This window comes from Mercenaria mercenaria, chromosome 6 (genome assembly GCF_021730395.1).
Source record: "Mercenaria mercenaria strain notata chromosome 6, MADL_Memer_1, whole genome shotgun sequence".
Taxonomy (NCBI): domain Eukaryota; kingdom Metazoa; phylum Mollusca; class Bivalvia; order Venerida; family Veneridae; genus Mercenaria; species Mercenaria mercenaria.
The window spans coordinates 62,393,644-62,412,439 of NC_069366.1; the positions used below are offsets into that span (position 1 = coordinate 62,393,644).

At 35.7% G+C, this 18,796-nt stretch overlaps 1 protein-coding gene across 2 annotated transcripts in view; it reads left to right on the plus strand.

Annotated features, from left to right (window-relative positions):
* LOC123548718 (transmembrane protein 241-like) overlaps nt 1-18,796 on the plus strand; it is a 53,992-nt gene that overhangs the window by 10,594 nt on the left and 24,602 nt on the right. For both annotated transcript variants that reach the window (XM_053546093.1, XM_053546094.1), the window contains exons 2-4: nt 6,259-6,352; nt 7,088-7,134; nt 16,531-16,614. In XM_053546093.1, the coding sequence (XP_053402068.1) occupies nt 6,284-6,352; nt 7,088-7,134; nt 16,531-16,614 (200 nt within the window). In that variant the 5' untranslated portion in view covers nt 6,259-6,283. The remainder of the gene's footprint in view (nt 1-6,258; nt 6,353-7,087; nt 7,135-16,530; nt 16,615-18,796) is intronic.

Genomic DNA, 18,796 nt, shown 5'->3' on the forward strand with positions numbered 1-18,796 from the left:
AAATACCACTAACAAATTCACCGGTTCAATATTAGACTTAAATGTACTTAATTTTCTTCCGATTGGTTTCGGTAATGATCTTCAAATACACTGCACGGGAACACGTGCATCCATAGAATCGAAAATTTAAGATCCACAATATTTAATCCAAATAAATAAAGATGTTGAATTTGCTAGGTTGTATAATACAGGTATAATGTACATGTCAGGTGGGTAATTTAGGCCCTTCCTTTGAAATGTGTTTTCGCAACATTATCTGAAGACTTATTTATTAAATCTCTTTTCAGCATAGTTTGTCAAGTATAGAGGAATAATTTTCTTATGCTGGGAAACAAAATATGATTGAAATTTAACTAAACACACCGACGTACATATATATCGCTACATTAATTCATGCAATGCACATTGTCTTCGCTTAATATGTCACTGTCAATTTTGAACTAAATTCTTGTGTGCCTCATGTATTTTTCATGCAAATCATGTAGAGTTGTCACCACAGATTACAAAGAGTACCGTTACTTTGTAGTGCATCTTTGAAATAGAGTGAGGCATGTTGTTGATAAAATTTATGTAATTCGTCAACTGTTATTTTAGGCTAAATGATCGCAAACGTTTTACAAAAAAAAAAAAAAAAATCAAAAAAAAAAAAAAAAAAATCGAGTGGTCTATTATGAAAATAAGATTCAAACGTTTTTAAACAGTATTAGTTGGGCAGTTTGTTCTTTGTTTGGTGCAGGATTGTTAATTGTTGCACTACTACGTTTGTTAATTTGGTGAGGAAATTCTGTTTCGTTGAAGCTCAACTTTCCGTACATTAAATTTGAAACGATTGTTACGTTTCCCGAAACACTTTGTTACTTGAATTTTTCGAAGAAACGGGGTCAGAATCGTGATGTCTGTCAATTTAGAGGCTGAAAAACAATAGATATTTTGTTATTTTCCATACAGAACCGGATTCTATTATATTATTATAGATTCTATTGTTACCAGAGTCAAATAAGATATCACGGAAACTTTGTTAATTCAAGTTGCGGCCTCAAAAATGTTTTTTACACCATTCTAAACTTTAAAACTAAAGAGAAATCAATTGAATTTATACATGTATATGTGGCTAGCTTTCCTATGATATTTTATTGGTTGTCATTAATTTTTAATAGTATTTAGTTAGAGCTGTTCGTATTTATTTCTAAGGGCACTGGTGTCAGTTAACATGACATTTTAAAATGGCGTGACATTGCAAATAACAATAGATAGAACTGTTTTGCACTTGGTTTCCCATTATATCACGTTTTTGTTTGGTGTTAGAAGCTAACTAATATAAGATTAGGTCATCATAGTTGTAAATATGTAGCGTTAAGATATACTGCCAATATTAGCCGAATCCAATATCACAGATCATATTAATGGTTCTTAAAATTTTGGAAGTCATCATACTGTATTACAACACCTTGACTGATGATTTTATCATTGGAATATGTATGTGTAGTGAGCAAAACTTCAGAGCTGGTTATCATGGGATTTGGTTGAAATCTGTAACAAACTACCAGTCGTTTATTACGTTATGTATGAATGAAAATTTTTGGTTGTCTTAATTTTTCTCCTGTTCCAGTAAGTGAATTCTCTCCGAATAGCCCATGTAGCACTATATCATGTTAACGAAATTCTGTAGTTTTTTGACCTTAGCCCGGAACTGGATTTCATAAATCAGTGTTGGTTTGTTATATAAAATATTAAAGTCAGATTTTTAATATTTAAGTAAAAAATTTCTTTGACAAACCAAGCCGAAATTATTTACTGAAGACAGATAATATTAACGTCATTATGTATTAGATTTACAAAATAAGGTTGAAATTGTGTTTTCGTGTAAGTTGAATATCTGGACATATTTCATGCTGTATAGCGCAATCTATTTATAGAACGATTACGTATTTATAAGTAGAAAGCGATAGCGAAACATTATTGGAAAAGTCGATTATTCAGGGTCTTCATAGTAAAGTACGGTTTTCTTTTAATATACGATTGGACAGAAGTACAACTACTTTAACACGTTATTGATAAATATATCGACTCAGTTCCGCAGTAGATCTATTCATTTATAAATACCCGTATAATTGCACGACAATTTTTAGGGATGTGTGACCCATCCGCTAGCTTCGGTATTCTACCGCAGTATTATTATAAATTAATAGTGCAGACATGCCTTGATGTATAAATCCCACACGGTAACTTAAACGATAAAATGTTTGGTAATTATGATTTTCTTCATTAAAACGTTTCAATACAGAAAACATTTCAGTATGCACTTAACTTTTTTCATTGACAATCTTCTTGAGTTCAACGATGCATGAGAACCATAACAAGCAAACGATAATACAATGTATAAACATGCAGTCGTTTTAATTAGTATCAAGTTGATCTATACTATGTTTAAATTGGTACCGTAGTGTATTGGATTGTGTTGTCATACCCGACCCGATTGAGGCCTGGTAAACTCATTGAAAAGCTAACCAAAATGCAGTAACAACATAATGCTTGTGGATAAAAGGGATAATGCTTGTGGATAAAAGGGATAATGGTCTTTCTGGATATTGATGTATAGCCTTGAAGGGGTACATATCAACATGGTTGGAACTGAATTTAATTGAATTACATTAGGACATAAATCTTAAGATAAAACGTGTATCCAAACAAATATATTTTAGGTAAGCATTTAAGTTAGTTATTTCTTTCAAAGATAGAACTACAGATTATCATCATGATGATGAACAAATGATCCGAATCACTCAAGACGATAATCCTTCTGCTCCTTGTTTCATACATTGGCAAAACGTGATCACGTGATGTTGGCGGGATTTGCTCTACTTGTCTTTCAAATAGCCTATTCGATTATGTTATAGTTATATGGATGAACCAGTTTGGCTTTAAAGAACAAATATAATTGTTGTAAAGCTGAGATAGTATTTTTTTAGAATTTAAGAAATCTTTGCACAGAATTTTTGGGGGATAAATTTTGGCAAATTTATTGTGGCCTGGAAAAATTCTGTCGACCGTGGGGGCGATCGGGCGTGCTTTGGGACGTTTTGATGTTACGGTGTATATTAAAGGTATTGCTCTAGTGCCTTGGCAATATCTGACTAGCCTTGCTTAAATGTATCATAGCCTTGCTGATGTCATAGCCTTGCTCATCATATAGTATTTGCCTCGCTTAGAATTACAGTACGTTGCCTTGCTCCATTGGTCCGCTAAATGTTCCTCATTACTTTGCAGGTAACGTCGAGTTATGGGAAATTTAATTTACTGTGGTGTACTGTAGCCTTGCTCATTATAGTATTTGCCTTGCTTAGAAGTACAGTACGTTGCCTTGCTCCGCTAAATATTGTGGTGTACTGTAGCCTTGCTCGTTGCTTAGAATTACAGTACGTTGCCTTGCTCCGTTGGTTCGCTAAATATTGTTGTGTACTGTAGCCTTGCTCGTTGCTTAGAACCACAGTACGTTGCCTTGCTCCGTTGGTCCGCTAAATATTCCTCATTGCTTTGCAGGTAACGTCGAGTTTTGGGGGATGTTTAATTTACTGTGGTGTACTGTGGTATTCCTTGCGTCCGTGTGGCGCTGCTTGTTGCTCTACAGGTAACGTGGAGCAATGACGTGGTGCTTTACGAGTACGTCTGGTTTCCTCCCGGTCGACTGGTTTTTCAAATAGCTTTCATTGGAGTGGCCATACTCTGCCAAAATATTGATAATAACTTTTATATTGAAAGGAATATTTCATAGGTTGAATTAGCACTGTTTACAGTATCTTACGCACGGTAATTGAAATATGTGACTGTATTCATATCTGAAATGTACAAATAAACATGTAAAAATGTGAATGTTACTTGTCTTCTGGTTATAATTTCGGGTAATAAAATAATAAAAAATTATTTTGCCTAAAAATAATTACTTTTATTTTTTCCCGAAATTTATACTATCTCGTTGCTAGGTGTGTTAGCTATAAACTATCGTCGTTGTCAAGTAATCCAGTTTTTCTAGTTCCTTGTCTAAACATAACAGGTTAATGATAAACGCCTATTCGTCAGGGAACCACTCGAGCGTTATATTAAATCGAGAGCACGTGCAATCTTCTCAGTTGAACTAAAGGTGTATTGGCTAGCGCTTCAGATCGATGTTAAATTGCCCACCGCCACACCCCAGTAATAATAATAATAATAAAATTGTTGTATACTACAATTCATTATATTTTGTATCTTTAATTCTGTTATGACAATCTGACTGTTTTGTGAAGTATTTATGTTGCAGATAATATGCTGCCATTGGGTGCCAACTCCGGAAGTGATCAGACTCCAGGTACTTTCCACAGACATTAATTGAACGGATTCCTGGGCTACAAACAATTTGGGAAACAGACAATTTAAAAGGATATCATTCTTCCGGACTGTGCTTTATGAGAAATCAAAAGGACAATTTAGAATTAATACATGTATAATTTTTTATTACTAAAATTCCAGTTAATCATTTCCATATTTATATACAATTATTTTTATGTCACTCCTAATTGTAAGGGCCTGGAAAAATTCTGTCGACCGTGGGGGCGATCGGGCGTGCTTTGGGACGTTTTGATGGTACGGATGTTACGGTGTATATTAAAGGTATTGCTCTAGTGCCTTGGCAATATCTGACTAGCCTTGCTTAAATGTATCATAGCCTTGCTGATGTCATAGCCTTGCTCATCATATAGTATTTGCCTCGCTTAAAATTACAGTACGTTGCCTTGCTCCATTGGTCCGCTAATGTTCCTCATTACTTTGCAGGTAACGTCGAGTTATGGGGAATATTTAATTTACTGTGGTGTACTGTAGCCTTGCTCATTATAGTATTTGCTTGCTTAGAAGTACAGTACGTTGCCTTGCTCCGCTAATATTGTGGTGTACTGTAGCCTTGCTCGTTGCTTAGAATTACAGTACGTTGCCTTGCTCCGTTGGTTCGCTAAATATTGTTGTGTACTGTAGCCTTGCTCGTTGCTTAGAACCACAGTACGTTGCCTTGCTCCGTTGGTCCGCTAAATATTCCTCATTGCTTTGCAGGTAACGTCGAGTTTTGGGGGATGTTTAATTACTGTGGTGTACTGTGGTATTCCTTGCGTCCGTGTGGCGCTGCTTGTTGCTCTACAGGTAACGTGGAGCAATGACGTGGTGCTTTACGAGTACGTCTGGTTTCCTCCCGGTCGACTGGTTTTTCAAATAGCTTTCATTGGAGTGGCCATACTCTGCCAAAATATTGATAATAACTTTTATATTGAAAGGAATATTTCATAGGTTGAATTAGCACTGTTTACAGTATCTTACGCACCGGTAATTGAAATATGTGACTGTATTCATATCTGAAATGTACAAATAAACATGTAAAAATGTGAATGTTACTTGTCTTCTGGTTATAATTTCGGGTAATAAAATAATTGGATATTAAAACAACACCGCAACAAACACCATTATAAATTAGTAAAATTAATTGAATAATTCATCAATTGAAAATAAATCAAAAGAATGCACAGAACACATCTATAGTTATCATACCTATTTTACTTTCCATATTATGTTTTAATACAATAAATCGTGCATGGGAGGCTCCAGCAGGGGGTGGGTGAGGGGGTCAATAAATAATATCTAATTTGCATAAGAAAAAAATAACATGATCTATATCTTACAATATTGGCTTACATTTGCAATAGTAGATTAGAAGTCTCTTGACAAAAAAAATCACAAGGCTTGCTAAAGTTTTCCTACCTAAAGTTTTCTTACATTAACAGCTAATTAATCTGAACTACTGACCTTGTAGTTCTTAGATATTTATTTAGATTAAATCTTGTACGTAATGCCAGGCGCGTAGCTGTAAGTTGTTATCTAGTAATAATGGTAATATGTGATACCAAATTATGTGAACAAGCACCTAGACTAAAATTTTCAGAAGTTTGTGTATTTTATTGGCTCTTTAGTCCCACCAACACAGCTCAGTCCTATGGAGACATTCCAGCTTTAAATGTAGGGAAAGACCTCTAGTGTCACACCAGGCCTTGATTCAGACATAAGCGTGCAAGCAACTGGGTGAACCACCACAATGCATACTTACCCTACTTACTAATTCTTAGTATGGTAGCCTAAAAAACAATGTTTTTAAGCCTAAAAAGTATGAAATCTTGTTGGCAGTTTTCTTTTATTGTTTAATATCTAAGTATATAACTTAGACATGTTGCTGTTTTTCAGGAGATGGTAGAATAAGAATCCAGGTATGAGAAGTTCACTACAGCAAGCAGCTGTGTACTGTCTGCTGTTCGTAGCTACACATTTTGTTAATAAGGTAATTTTATTGTTAGGCATGAATGATTTTGTATGCAAATTAATGAAGTCTAAGTAGTTTATACACCACATTTAGTTCATAATTTAATATACAACATACCTATTTATATAGTTTTCGCATTTCTGTTATCTTTTGGTCCAGGAGATGATACAGTTTAATAGACATATTAGCAAAAATAAACTCATGCTGAATATTAATCAGTCTACAGCAGACTGAGCAGTATATATGAATTAAGGCTATACACATTTGTATTACTTTAAACAAATAAACAAGGCCTTCAAGTAGTTTTTACCTGATTTTTTTGCAGTTCAGATTTCATGTGGGCAGGAGTTGAACCACGAGGGCTTTAGCCCAAGTGGTTAAATATTGAAGCATCTGAACGATGAACTGTGGTATTCTAGACAGTTAAGCGCAAGAAGACCTGATTATTTCCATTCTTACATATCCATTGAAATATTTTGATAAAATTTATGCTGGGCTGTCTTTAAACAAGTAGTAATAAATCGGACATCACGCAGGAATGTGATGGCATAATTAACGGCATAATGCTCTCTAACTGGTCCATGTGTCAACCATTGTTTATCGCAGAATATATATAGAGAGCTTGGCCTTCTTCTTTGTTTAACTGACAGTCAAATCGAGCCATGTTAGAATTTATTATTGCTGCATAATCTAGCAAGTTTGTAGTTATTTCAGTGATTGTGTTGACTTATAGTGTTGTTCTGTTATTTTCAGTATGTTCTGTCTGTCTTGAAATTCCAGTTCCCAACTATATTTCAAGGGTATGTACAAAAATTTGTGTATACTTTTTACATGTTGATACTAAGTAACTAGAAAGCAACTAGTTTTTTAGCTCACCTAATGCTCAGGTGAGTTATTGTGATCGCTCGACATCTGGCGTCTGTCTGTCAACATTTAGCTTGTGTATGCGAGAGCCTGTATTTTTCAATTGATCTTCATGAAATTTGGTCAGAATGATTGCCTTGATGAAATCTAGGGCAAGATTGAATATGGGTCATCTGGGGTCAAAAAGTAGCTCACTGGGTCAAATCAAAGAAAAAACCTTGTGTATGTGATAAAGGCTGTTTTTTTTAGTTGATCTTTGTGAAATTTGGTCAGAATGATTGCCTTGATAAAATCTAGGTAGAATTCGAATATGGGTCATCTGGGGTAAAAAAATAGGTCAGATCAAAGAAAATCCTTGTGTATGCGATAGAGGCTGTATTTTTCAATTGATCTTCATGAAATTTGATTAGAATGATAACCTTGATGAAATCTAGCTAGATTTTGAATATTGGTTATCTGGGATCAAAAACTAGGTCACTAGGTCAAATCAAAGAAAAACATTATGTATGCGATAGAAGCTCTATTTTTCAGTTGATCTTCATAAAATTTAGTCAGAATGATTACCTTGATAAAATCTAGGTAGAGTTTGAATATGGGTCATCTGGGGTTAAAAAGTAGGTCACTAGGTCAAATCAAAGAAAAACCTTGTGTATGTGATAGAGGCTGTATTTTTGGTTAAAGTTTTTTTACACTTTCTCTTTTTTCTCCTTATCTCTGTAATAACTTGATCAATTTGCTTTAAACTTAAAACTATATTCCTCATCATCACCCACATCATATGGCACAAGCGCCATAACTCTCACGCCAATATTACATGAATTATCCCCCCTTTTTACTTAGAATTTAAGATTAAAGTTTTGAAACACTTTCACTCTATCTCAGTCATTACTAAATAGATTTGATTTAAACTTAAAATAGTTGGTTCGCCTTATCATCAACATCATTATGACACAAGGTACATAACTCTGGCACCAGCTTTTCATGAATTATGCCCCTACACTTTTTACCTAGATCACTCTATTTCAGTTATTACTAAATGGATTTGATTCAAACTTGAAATAGTTGTTTCACCTTACCAAGCACATAATATGAATTATGCCCCCTTTTTACTGATAATTTAAGGTTAATTTTGATGCATTTTCACTATATCTCAGTTATTACAAAATGCATTTGATTCAAACTTGAAGTAGTTGTTCCACATCATCACCAACATCTTATTACACAAGGTGCATAACTCTTGCACCAATATTTTATGAATTATGCCCTCTTTTTGCTTAGAATTATTTTTATGTAGTGTTTTGATTCATTATTTCTTTACCTCTCTTATTACTTAATATTTTTGACACAGACTCAAGCTATTGTGCAATATCTTCATCCACCATTGCAGTCATTAAACACTCCAGTGACAGCTCCAGTTTCCTCAGATGTGCCCAGTTTCACTATCCAGCATCAAAATAGTCCAACGCGCTGTCTCCTGTGACAGCTCTTGTTAAAAGGCTTGTCAGGAATCTCAGAAGTGAGGTTTCAAATCTGTTGTGAGCTTTCCTATAGATTCAAGTAACAGGTTATCTTTTCTGAATTGCAGTCAACCTATTGTTGAAAAACGTAGATTCGGGAGAGGGGGTTTATACACCATTGATAAAATACACTTTAATTCCAATTTTCAATGTTAGTTTATTATGAGATTTTGTCTAGTGATGGAAATAAGTCATCAAAGGTATAATTTCTCTCATTCCTCTGGTCTAAAGTCACTTATAATTATAACTGTAAATATTTCATTTCTTGTTTCTATGATCTGTCATTTTCAAAGTCCGAGCCAAAAGTAAAGAATTCCCCTCCCAAGTTCTGACCTAGGCTTATATACAAAAGCAGGTACCCTCCCATATTTGGAGTGTATCATAGTGATGAAAGACAAAGATTACCCCTAATATTTATGAGGATAACCGTTGACTGATGGTACCATCCCAAATATGGAGCAACCTCTAACTCTAACAGATCAGACATGTTTACGATGGTACATGATGACAACATACCCTGATAAAATGATACACACTCCAGCCCAAGCAATTTATGAGGGTAACTGGTGAATGACATCTCTAGTAGCAGAGGTCAAAGTTTCACATCAGTAGAATCAATTAAAAATCAACTTTAATAAGACTAGCTGCTAAATTTACAACACTCCCCCACCCTTAGCTTCTTAATTGTCCCCAATTAGTTTTAACATTAAAATATAAGTGACTACTGAGCCAGACTCTTGCTCTCAAATACTATGAAGAAGGTACATAAGAATATGAATACCTAAACTATATTATCACTGAATTGCTCCTCATATAAATGATTAAGTGTCATGAATAGTAGCAAACATGCTATTACTTTGTGTTTTAATAAAACTCATGATTATAGTTCGGAAGAACTATGTGACTAAATACTTCTCAAAGTAGTATACATGTAAAATGACTATTATACTAATGTATGTATGATAACATTAAAAGTGTAAAAAAAAAATCGCCAACTGTCCTAGTAAAACACATGTAATAAAAATCCAGTGTTGAATTCAGTTCATCTATAAGGTGAATATATTTTTGTAAGCACTTTCACACAATGTTTATTTCACTCACACTAAGTCCTGGTGCCTTTATTTATTTTAACATTAACACAGTATGATGATAGAATAGGCACAATTTTGATTAGTTTCATTGATATGGTAGTCGTCTTTACCATTTACTAATGTAAGTCCTGGTGCCTTTAATTTATTTAAATTAATTAGAAAAAAAAAAGGGAATAGGCACAATGTTGGATTTATATGGCTATGGTAGTCGTCTCTACCAAAGTTTAAGTCCTGTGTGCCAAGAGCATCTAATTATACAACATATGATTTTAATAAATGGCACAAATTTTCATATCTGAAAATGAAGCCCACAAATAAATCCATTTCGATACACCAAGGCTGAATGGGATTATTATTACCAATGCAGCCACTAATTAAATCCATACAAAGAATAATTAATCCATTTGAATACACTTGTGCTGAATGGGATTATTATTACCATTGCAGCCACTAATTAAATCCATACAAAGAATAATGAAATGAATAAGTACACACTTATAATCCAGGACGAATATTAGTTAGCACTTAAAATCCAGAAGGAATATGAACTTAATCCAAAACATTAACACTTTTAATATTTATAACTATTGTGCACCATGTTGGTATGGTCTGTATTGGGTCCTGTTCCTAGAACTTCTCCTCACTTGTTGACTGGTACTGTCCAGGCAGGGTTTGGAAGTTTGCTGGAACCCTTTCATTTTGATTTATGGTTATTTTCCTTAGACTTCACCATGTTTGATTGCCAATGGGTCGTTTTATTTCCATGAAACGGTTTCAATCTGTCATGATGCACTATTCTTGATTTGCCATTTGGGGAAAGTCTTATCTCATACAAAAGGTCTGTGATCTTCCTTGTAATAACATAAGGCCCTTCCAAATATTAGGGTCAATTTTCTTGCTGATTCCTTTATGTCTAGACTTCTCTAGCACAAAACTAACTGTCCTTTACTAAAATGTGTTTTTGAAATCCGGGTGGTCATAATCACGCTTCTGTCTGACAGCATTCTTTTGCAAATTAGTTCGTGCTATATGATGCGCCTCTGTTAACTTCTCTTGTAGTTGAATGGCATAGTCCACTGAACTTATTTATTCTCTAAAATGCAGCAAGTTGAACGTCAACGGGATAATGCTTCGCGTCCCATCATTAAATAAATTTGGCGTGAATCCGGTCGCCTGGTGGACACATCTCTGTATGCGGAGGTGATTAAATTAAGATTTTCATCCAGTTTGTTTGATTGGAGTTACATAAGTAGATATCATATTTTGCAAAACTTGATTGAATCTCTCTGGTCCACCATTTGCCATTGGCCTATATCCACTAGTCCTAGTTTGATTAATTTCCAAAATCGACAGACTTCACTGAACAACTTGGATTGGTAATTTGTCCTTGATCAGAATGTATGTCCAAACCACATACCATATTGGACAAAAATTCATATACAATCTTATGAGCAACGGTACTTGCTAGCTGATCTCTGGTTGCATAACACTCAGCCCACTTGGGTAAATCCATCAATGACCACGATAATATACCGATTTCCGGATTCTGTCTCATTAAGTGGCCCCATTATGTCCGTTGTATACGATCCATAGGATGGCCAACTGTGTACTCCGTTAGTGGTGCCCTCGGTATGTTTTTCGGCCTTTTTCGGAATGCACACTTTTCACAACTTTTTGATGTGCAACTGGATGTATTCCTTCATTTTATACCAGTGATATTTGAGATGTAATTTTGAATATGTCTTTGAATTCCTAAATGTGCTCCAGTAATTGAATCATGACAGATATCAAAGTTCCTTATATAGTACTCTAGGCACTATCACACAAAAGCTGATGGTTCTTCGCACTGACAATGTACTTTTTAAATAACACTCCATCCAATCAGAGTTAACAGGTCATAATTTAGCCAATAATTCCGCACACTGGTGAATTCCCTGCTACCTTATCTCTCAGGGGTCGTCTGTTTTCTTCAAGCCACTGTATCACAATTCCTAAATCTGGGTCTGCTCTCTGTAATTTGGCCATTTTTGACAGTAGTAACAATAACTGTGTTAACCTGTTTGAGACAACCTAAGTTAGATGTTTGCGCTGCATCCTCGGATAATGCAACATGTTCATCCAGTATGCATTTACGTCCTTGTTCAACACCTCCTCGTTATTGTCACCTAGTTGAAGCTATTTCCACTTTGTACACCATTTAAATCCAGACTATTATGGAATCGAAGTCGTTGAACGCGATTTCGAAGTACTTCCCAGTCTGTTTTAATCCATGGAAAAGTGTATTAAAACAACCTATCAACTTCATGATTTGCAGCTGCATGAGCACAAAATACTGCTCCAAAATCCACTATTTTGAGCCTTCACTCGTAATATGACTGGCCTACTCATGATTCCCAATATTAAAGTTTTTATCGAATAATGGAACAACGTCATTGAATTGTGCAAAATCTGACCAGGAATCGTGTTTCTTCAAACAAGTCTGACACCCTTACTGGTAAACTTTCAAGTATTGTATTCCCATCATAGCCTGACACTCCTCTGGTTCACATGGAATTCTGGACAGGCTATCAGCATTGATATGCTTTTTCCCACTACGATGTTCGATTTTAAAGTTATACTGTGACAAAACCTCTAGCCAGCGCGCCATTTGATCAGTAGGTGACTTAAACGACATTAACCACCTTAAACTTGAACAGTCAGTCCTTAATAAAAATTCTCTACCCACAGAAAGTGTCTAAACTGGGTTATAAATGTCACTACGCCCAACAGTTCTCTTCTTGTGGCACAATAACGTCGTTGTGTTTTGTCAAATGATTTACTCGCAAACATAATTGGTTTTTCAACATAATCCTGAACTGTATCTGACCATTGCATTTGCGACAAGCAACCCCGCACGAGAAATTGCTACTATCAGTATCCACTATGAATAAGCCTTCCTCTTTGGATATGCTAACACTTCTTTGCCTGTCAATGCAGTTTTAAGTCCATAAAAGCACTATCCTGTTCTGGTCCCCAGATAAACGCTCGACCGGCCTCTGTTAAGCGATTAAGTGGTGACGCCCTAGCACTAAATCCCTTGATAAAACGTCTGTAATAACTACAAAAACCTAAAAAACTTCTGAGTTCGGTTAAATTCCGCGGCACAGGGCCATTCTTTCACAGCTTTAACTTTCTCTTCTGAAGGACGTATTCCAGAACTGTCAATTGTGTGACCTAATATATTTATGCGCTTTTGGAGTAGATTGCACTTGCTTGGTTTAATTTCAAGTTATTTTCCTCCAATCTGGTTAAAATTTCATCTAACCTAAACAATGCCTGATCAAACGTTTCGGCAAAGTACAAATATCATCCATGTAAATAATCATTGTCCGCCATTGTAAGTTCTTAAACACTAATTCCATACACCGCTGAAATGTATGTGGAGCCCCTGTAAGGCCCTGTGGCATAGTAACGTATTGATACAGACCGCCCCTGCTGGTGCCAAATGCAGTCTTTTCACGATGTCTCTCATCCAATTCTATCTGGTAAAATCCTGACAAAAGATCTAATGAACTGTAATAATTATTTCCTCCCAAACTTTCTAAACAACTGTCAATTCTCGGCAGTGGATAGGCACATTTTTTACTTAGATCATTTAAACCCCTATAATCCACAACGACACGCACTCCTGCCTGCGGGTCCTTTTCCTTACAAAGCATAAAGGTGCAGACCATGGGCTCTTACTTTCTTCAATTATTCCCATTTCAAGTTGTTGTTGAATAATTTTTTCTTCTTGGCTTCGAACGCTTTTGGCACCCGTCTAGGTGGTATTTTTACAGGTCGAACATTTTCTGCCACCTCAATTGTATGTCGCACTAATGAAGTACGCCCTAAATCTGTGGAGGAACTGGAAAAAAGCATTTTTATGTTTCTCCAATAGACACTTCATGCTTCTTTTTGTGACTCATTGAGATTTTCAGAGGATCTATGGTACAAGTCCTTTAACCCACTACTCCATTTAGTCATGTCATATTTAATGTCATTTTCACTTGTTTTGGTATTATTGTCCAATATTTCACAGTCATTTAAAATCGACATTTTCTCTCAATAAATCCTCTTGTTTAGTTTCATGTAAATATCCAATAATGACCTTTTGATAATTTCACTTTCTGTTAGAGGTGTTAACTAGTCTAATGGGAATTGAATCACCTGAATTCTCTTTGGAGCAATGAGCACACTTCCCATCAAAACATTGTTTAGCCGTTGTTTATTCTCTGAAGGGTAAATGATGCCCAATGATGAATTAATTGCACCGAAATTTATAGCCTCCCAGGTATTACTGTTTCTGAATTCGCTGGAATTGTTACTCTTGACCTTGTGGTCACTCTGACTGCCCTCAGGGAACTTTTTCAACTAGAGTTCTACACATTTTCCCATTCAATTTTAATCCCTTTTTAGCACTAAGTTGGTAATCATTTTCATACAAGAAGTCTAATCCAATTAGTCCATCTTCATGAATAGGTGCAACTTAATACAGTGTAATTAAAAGTTTGACCCGATGCACTAAATGAAAATTCACATTGTCCATCTATGGCTAATAAACCATCATCCGCAACTTCAAGACGTATTGAAGGGTCAACTTTACACAACTCAGGTCGCACATCCTCTGGTATTCTATGATATAATGCAGTAGAAAAAATTGTAGTACAGGCACCAGTATCTAGGACTAAGTTCGCGCGCACAGTTTGAAAAATATTTACAGGCAATATAATGGAAACACCATCCGTATTAGCACTCCTACACTTAATAGTCTTAAATTCAACTTCACTGTTATCGACCAAGTTCGGGCCGTTAGGCTTGGTCGAAGCTAGTTTTCCGACTTGTTACCTTCCTGAAGGTTTGCCTTACACTCGTCCGCATAGTGACCAAATGCTGGCATCTAAAACACCGCACATCTTTTCTTGGGCGCTGATTTACTTTACGAATCGAGGCTGATCTACTACTTTTAACATTCAGTGGTTCGCGAGATGATCAATCTTTTTGCCTATGTTGGATTTCAGATCCCTACCAAATTCTTGCAGTCTTGCTTCTGTTACATAAGGTTCCCTGCCCGTGTCAATGTTCCTAATTCTCGCCCCTCTCATGTCATCTCTGATGCTGGAATAGTTGTCGAGCAATTCTCTTGCCTGATCGATAGTTTTTGGGTCCTGCATCCCAATGAACAAAGCCGCCTGAGAATCCTGAAGTCCCTTAAGAAAGTGCCGAAGGTTTATCGTTTCCCTCGTCTCGTTGTTTGCTGTGGGGTAACCTTTTATTACCAACCTCTTAACCTCTGCCACATATTCAGCCAACGATTCTTTTTCCCTATTGTATTTCCGGTTTTCTAACTCAGCCAGATAGGAGGAAGTGGAGCGCTTTTCCTGAAATCGCATCGCCATAGATGATTTTATCTTCGCATAACTTGACAATTCGTCAGCTCCCAGGCTGCTTGAAAGCGTATTCCGCAGCATCACCGCGTAAACTGTTCTTAAGGCGGAACAAACGTTCACTATTGTCCCACTTGCACGCATCAACCATAGCTTCAAATGGGTGAATGAAACTCTCCCAGGATGATTTGCCATCAAAGATAATTTGCCTTGGTAGAGGAACCTCGTATTTATCACGGCCTCTCTGTTGATTTTGCTGCCTTGATGTATTGCTGTTTTCATTCGAAGCTGTGTCCCTTTCATTGACTAAATTTCTTATCTGATTGTCTTTTTCATAGAAATGTCATTGATTCGTTGTTGGTAACTGCGTACTAATTCATCTCTTTGTAAAGTACTTTCCTGTTCATTTTTGCGTTAGTCTCTCACTTAAGGTCAAGTTATCAACTTCTGCCGATTTAAGTTTTTGTCTTAAAAGTTCAACTTCAGCTAATAATTGTTCATGACTATCATCGTCTTCAGTTGTGACAGAATCTTTTTCGTGTTGCTTTTTAGGTCCCATAAATTATCACTTAATTGTCACCACAAATATTTGAATAGAATATATGTCCAAATTTCTTATAAGCACGTGTGTGAGTCCGTTTCGTCGCTGCCACCAGTGTTGAAATACGTAGGTTCGGGTGAGGGGGTTTATACACCATGATAAAATACACTTTAATTCCAATTTTCAATGTTAGTTTATTATGAGATTTTGTCTAGTGATGGAAATAAGTCATCAAAGGTATAATTTCTCTCATTCCTCTGGTCTAAAGTCACTTATAATTATAACTGTAAATATTTCATTTCTTGTTTCTATGATCTGTCATTTTCAAAGTCCGAGCCAAAAGTAAAGAATTCCCTCCCAAGTTCTGACCTAGGCTTATATACAAAAGCAGGTACCCTCCCATATTTGGAGTGTATCATAGTGATGAAAGACAAAGATTACCCCTAATATTTATGAGGATAACCGTTGACTGATGGTACCATCCCAAATATGGAGCAACCTCTAACTCTAACAGATCAGACATGTTTACGATGGTACATGATGACAACATACCCTGATAAAATGATACACACTCCAGTCCCAAGCAATTTATGAGGGTAACTGGTGAATGACATCTCTAGTAGCAGAGGTCAAAGTTTCACATCAGTAGAATCAATTAATAAATCAACTTTAATAAGACTAGCTGCTAAATTTACAACACTATTTAAATTTTGTATCAGAAATTAAAGTGTCTTTCTCATGCTAGTGATATATAGCAAAATACAATGTACACTTTCAGATGGCAGACACTGGTTGGATTCCTGATGTTAAGTTTATTAGTATCTACCAGACATCTTCCTACACTGTTAGACAATACAAATAGGTAAAATTATTATATTATTCGTCATATAAAAGGCATATATAGCCAGTCCATAGTTTGTGTTTTTGACTGATCTTTAGTTCAACACTTTATTTTGCTGGGCTAAAGTCAAAATTTGAAGAAAAAAAATAATGTAGATTTATTTCCGAATCACGTAATGAAACAGTTTTTGAATAAGTTGAGACTGTTCATCTGTGTCCCTTAGGGCCAGTCAGTAATACTGCTATCTCATTAATTTGAGTCTTTCCGCTTACCTAGCCCGCCCGCTTGGCTCATAGGGAGAGTGCAGATTTGTGGATCTCGGAGTCGTGAGTTGGAGCCCCGGGCAAGGTGTATGTTCTCCGTGACGATTTGATAAAAGACATTGTGTCTGAAATCATTCATCCTCCACCTCTGATTCATGTTGGGAAGTTAGCAGTTACTTGCGAGAAAGGTTTGTACTGGTACAAAATCCTGATCCAAGAACAACGGTAAGGTTAAATGCCCGCTGTTACATAACTGAAATACTGTTGAAAAATGGTGTTAAACCCAAAACAAACAAACAAACTTCCTGCATAGCTTAGTAGTGAGAGTGCAGGTCAGCAGAATGCAGGGTCATGAGTTCGATCCTGGGCAAGGTGTATATTTATCATAGCAATTGATAAAAGACATTGTTTGAAATTATTCGTGCTCCACCTCTGAATTATGTTGGGAAGTTGGCAATTACAGTGGACGCAACTTGACCCCGATGGTTGACCTTTGTATTATAATACATAATGAGGCACAACCTATTATTGAAAAGGAGTGTACGTAAAACACGAGCTGCACGAGAAAAAGGAAATATAATTTTGTGTAAATATAAATTAGTGTATTGGAAAGTTTTAATTGATCAAATGAAAGTATATATACTTTGATACTGCACTGTATACAAACTAATGCCATATAAATATACACGGCTACCCTAAACACCCTTGATTTCTATAATGAAATAACCGATATGAATAATCAGCCTAAGGTCAACCATCGCGGTCAAGTTGCGTCTACTATATTTGCAGAGAACAGGTAAGTATTTGTACACAATCCAGGAAAACTGGTTAGGTTACTGTTGAAAAATGGGACTAAACCCAAAACACACAAACAACTAAATCTTTCATTAATTTTTGAAACTCTGACTAAGTGGTTCATATATTTTTATTAGAGTCAGTGGTTTTTCATTAATATATAACATTGGACATGGAAAACATTATGCTTTTCTTTGTTTGATTTGATTATTCATCAAATAGTTTTGTAAATAAAGGAAGATAAGTTTTCCATAATTCTTGTACAGTTCACTTTTCTAGTAGTGGGAGATTTTTTGTTTGTACTGTAATGAAAAGTATAACACCAGATAAAGGCTGGCAATTATTTTATAATATTTCTGTAATTTTGTGAATTGATCTGATGAGATTTCCAATGTTATGAATGATGTTTCTTATATATTCCGGAAGTTCAAAGTTTTTCACAAGAGAAAAGTTAAAATGTTGTCACTTTTGCCATATTTGTTTCCCTGGCTTGATAAAACACATAGAGAATAACTGATGACTTACCAATGATTCTTCAGAATGAAATTAAAACAGAGTCTTGTGTTGGCTTATAGCAACTTAAAATACATGAATAATTAATATAACCAGTTTGTTAGCATCAGATTGGCTTTTGTCAAAATTCCAGCTTCTCTAATTATAGTTTTTCTAGAAGATACATTCTAATTCTAATCATTGAGTTTTTATTCAGTGTTTGTGGATGATAGTGTGCCACATGCTATGGGTTGTCGAACATTTCTCGTCCGATCTTCACCAAACTTAAACAAAATGCGTTTGCCAATAAGTGCTCATCCAAGTTTGATAACTGGCCAAATCGGCTCAGGCACTTTGGAATTATGGCCCATGAAACTTGTTAACTCGACGATATAGCACTCGCCCCGGTGTCGGCGTTGGCATCGGCGTTGCCGTTGGTTAAAGTTTTTGATAAAGTCAGATATCTCTGTTACTATCAAAGCTATTGACTTGAAACTTAAAAAACTTATTTACTTTCAAAGTCTGCACCAGGAGAAACAATCCCCATAACTCTGATTTGAATTTTGACAGAATTATGCCCCTTTTAAACTTAGAATTTTTGGTTAAAGTTTTTGGTAAAGTCAAATATCTCTGTTACTATCAAAGCTATTGAC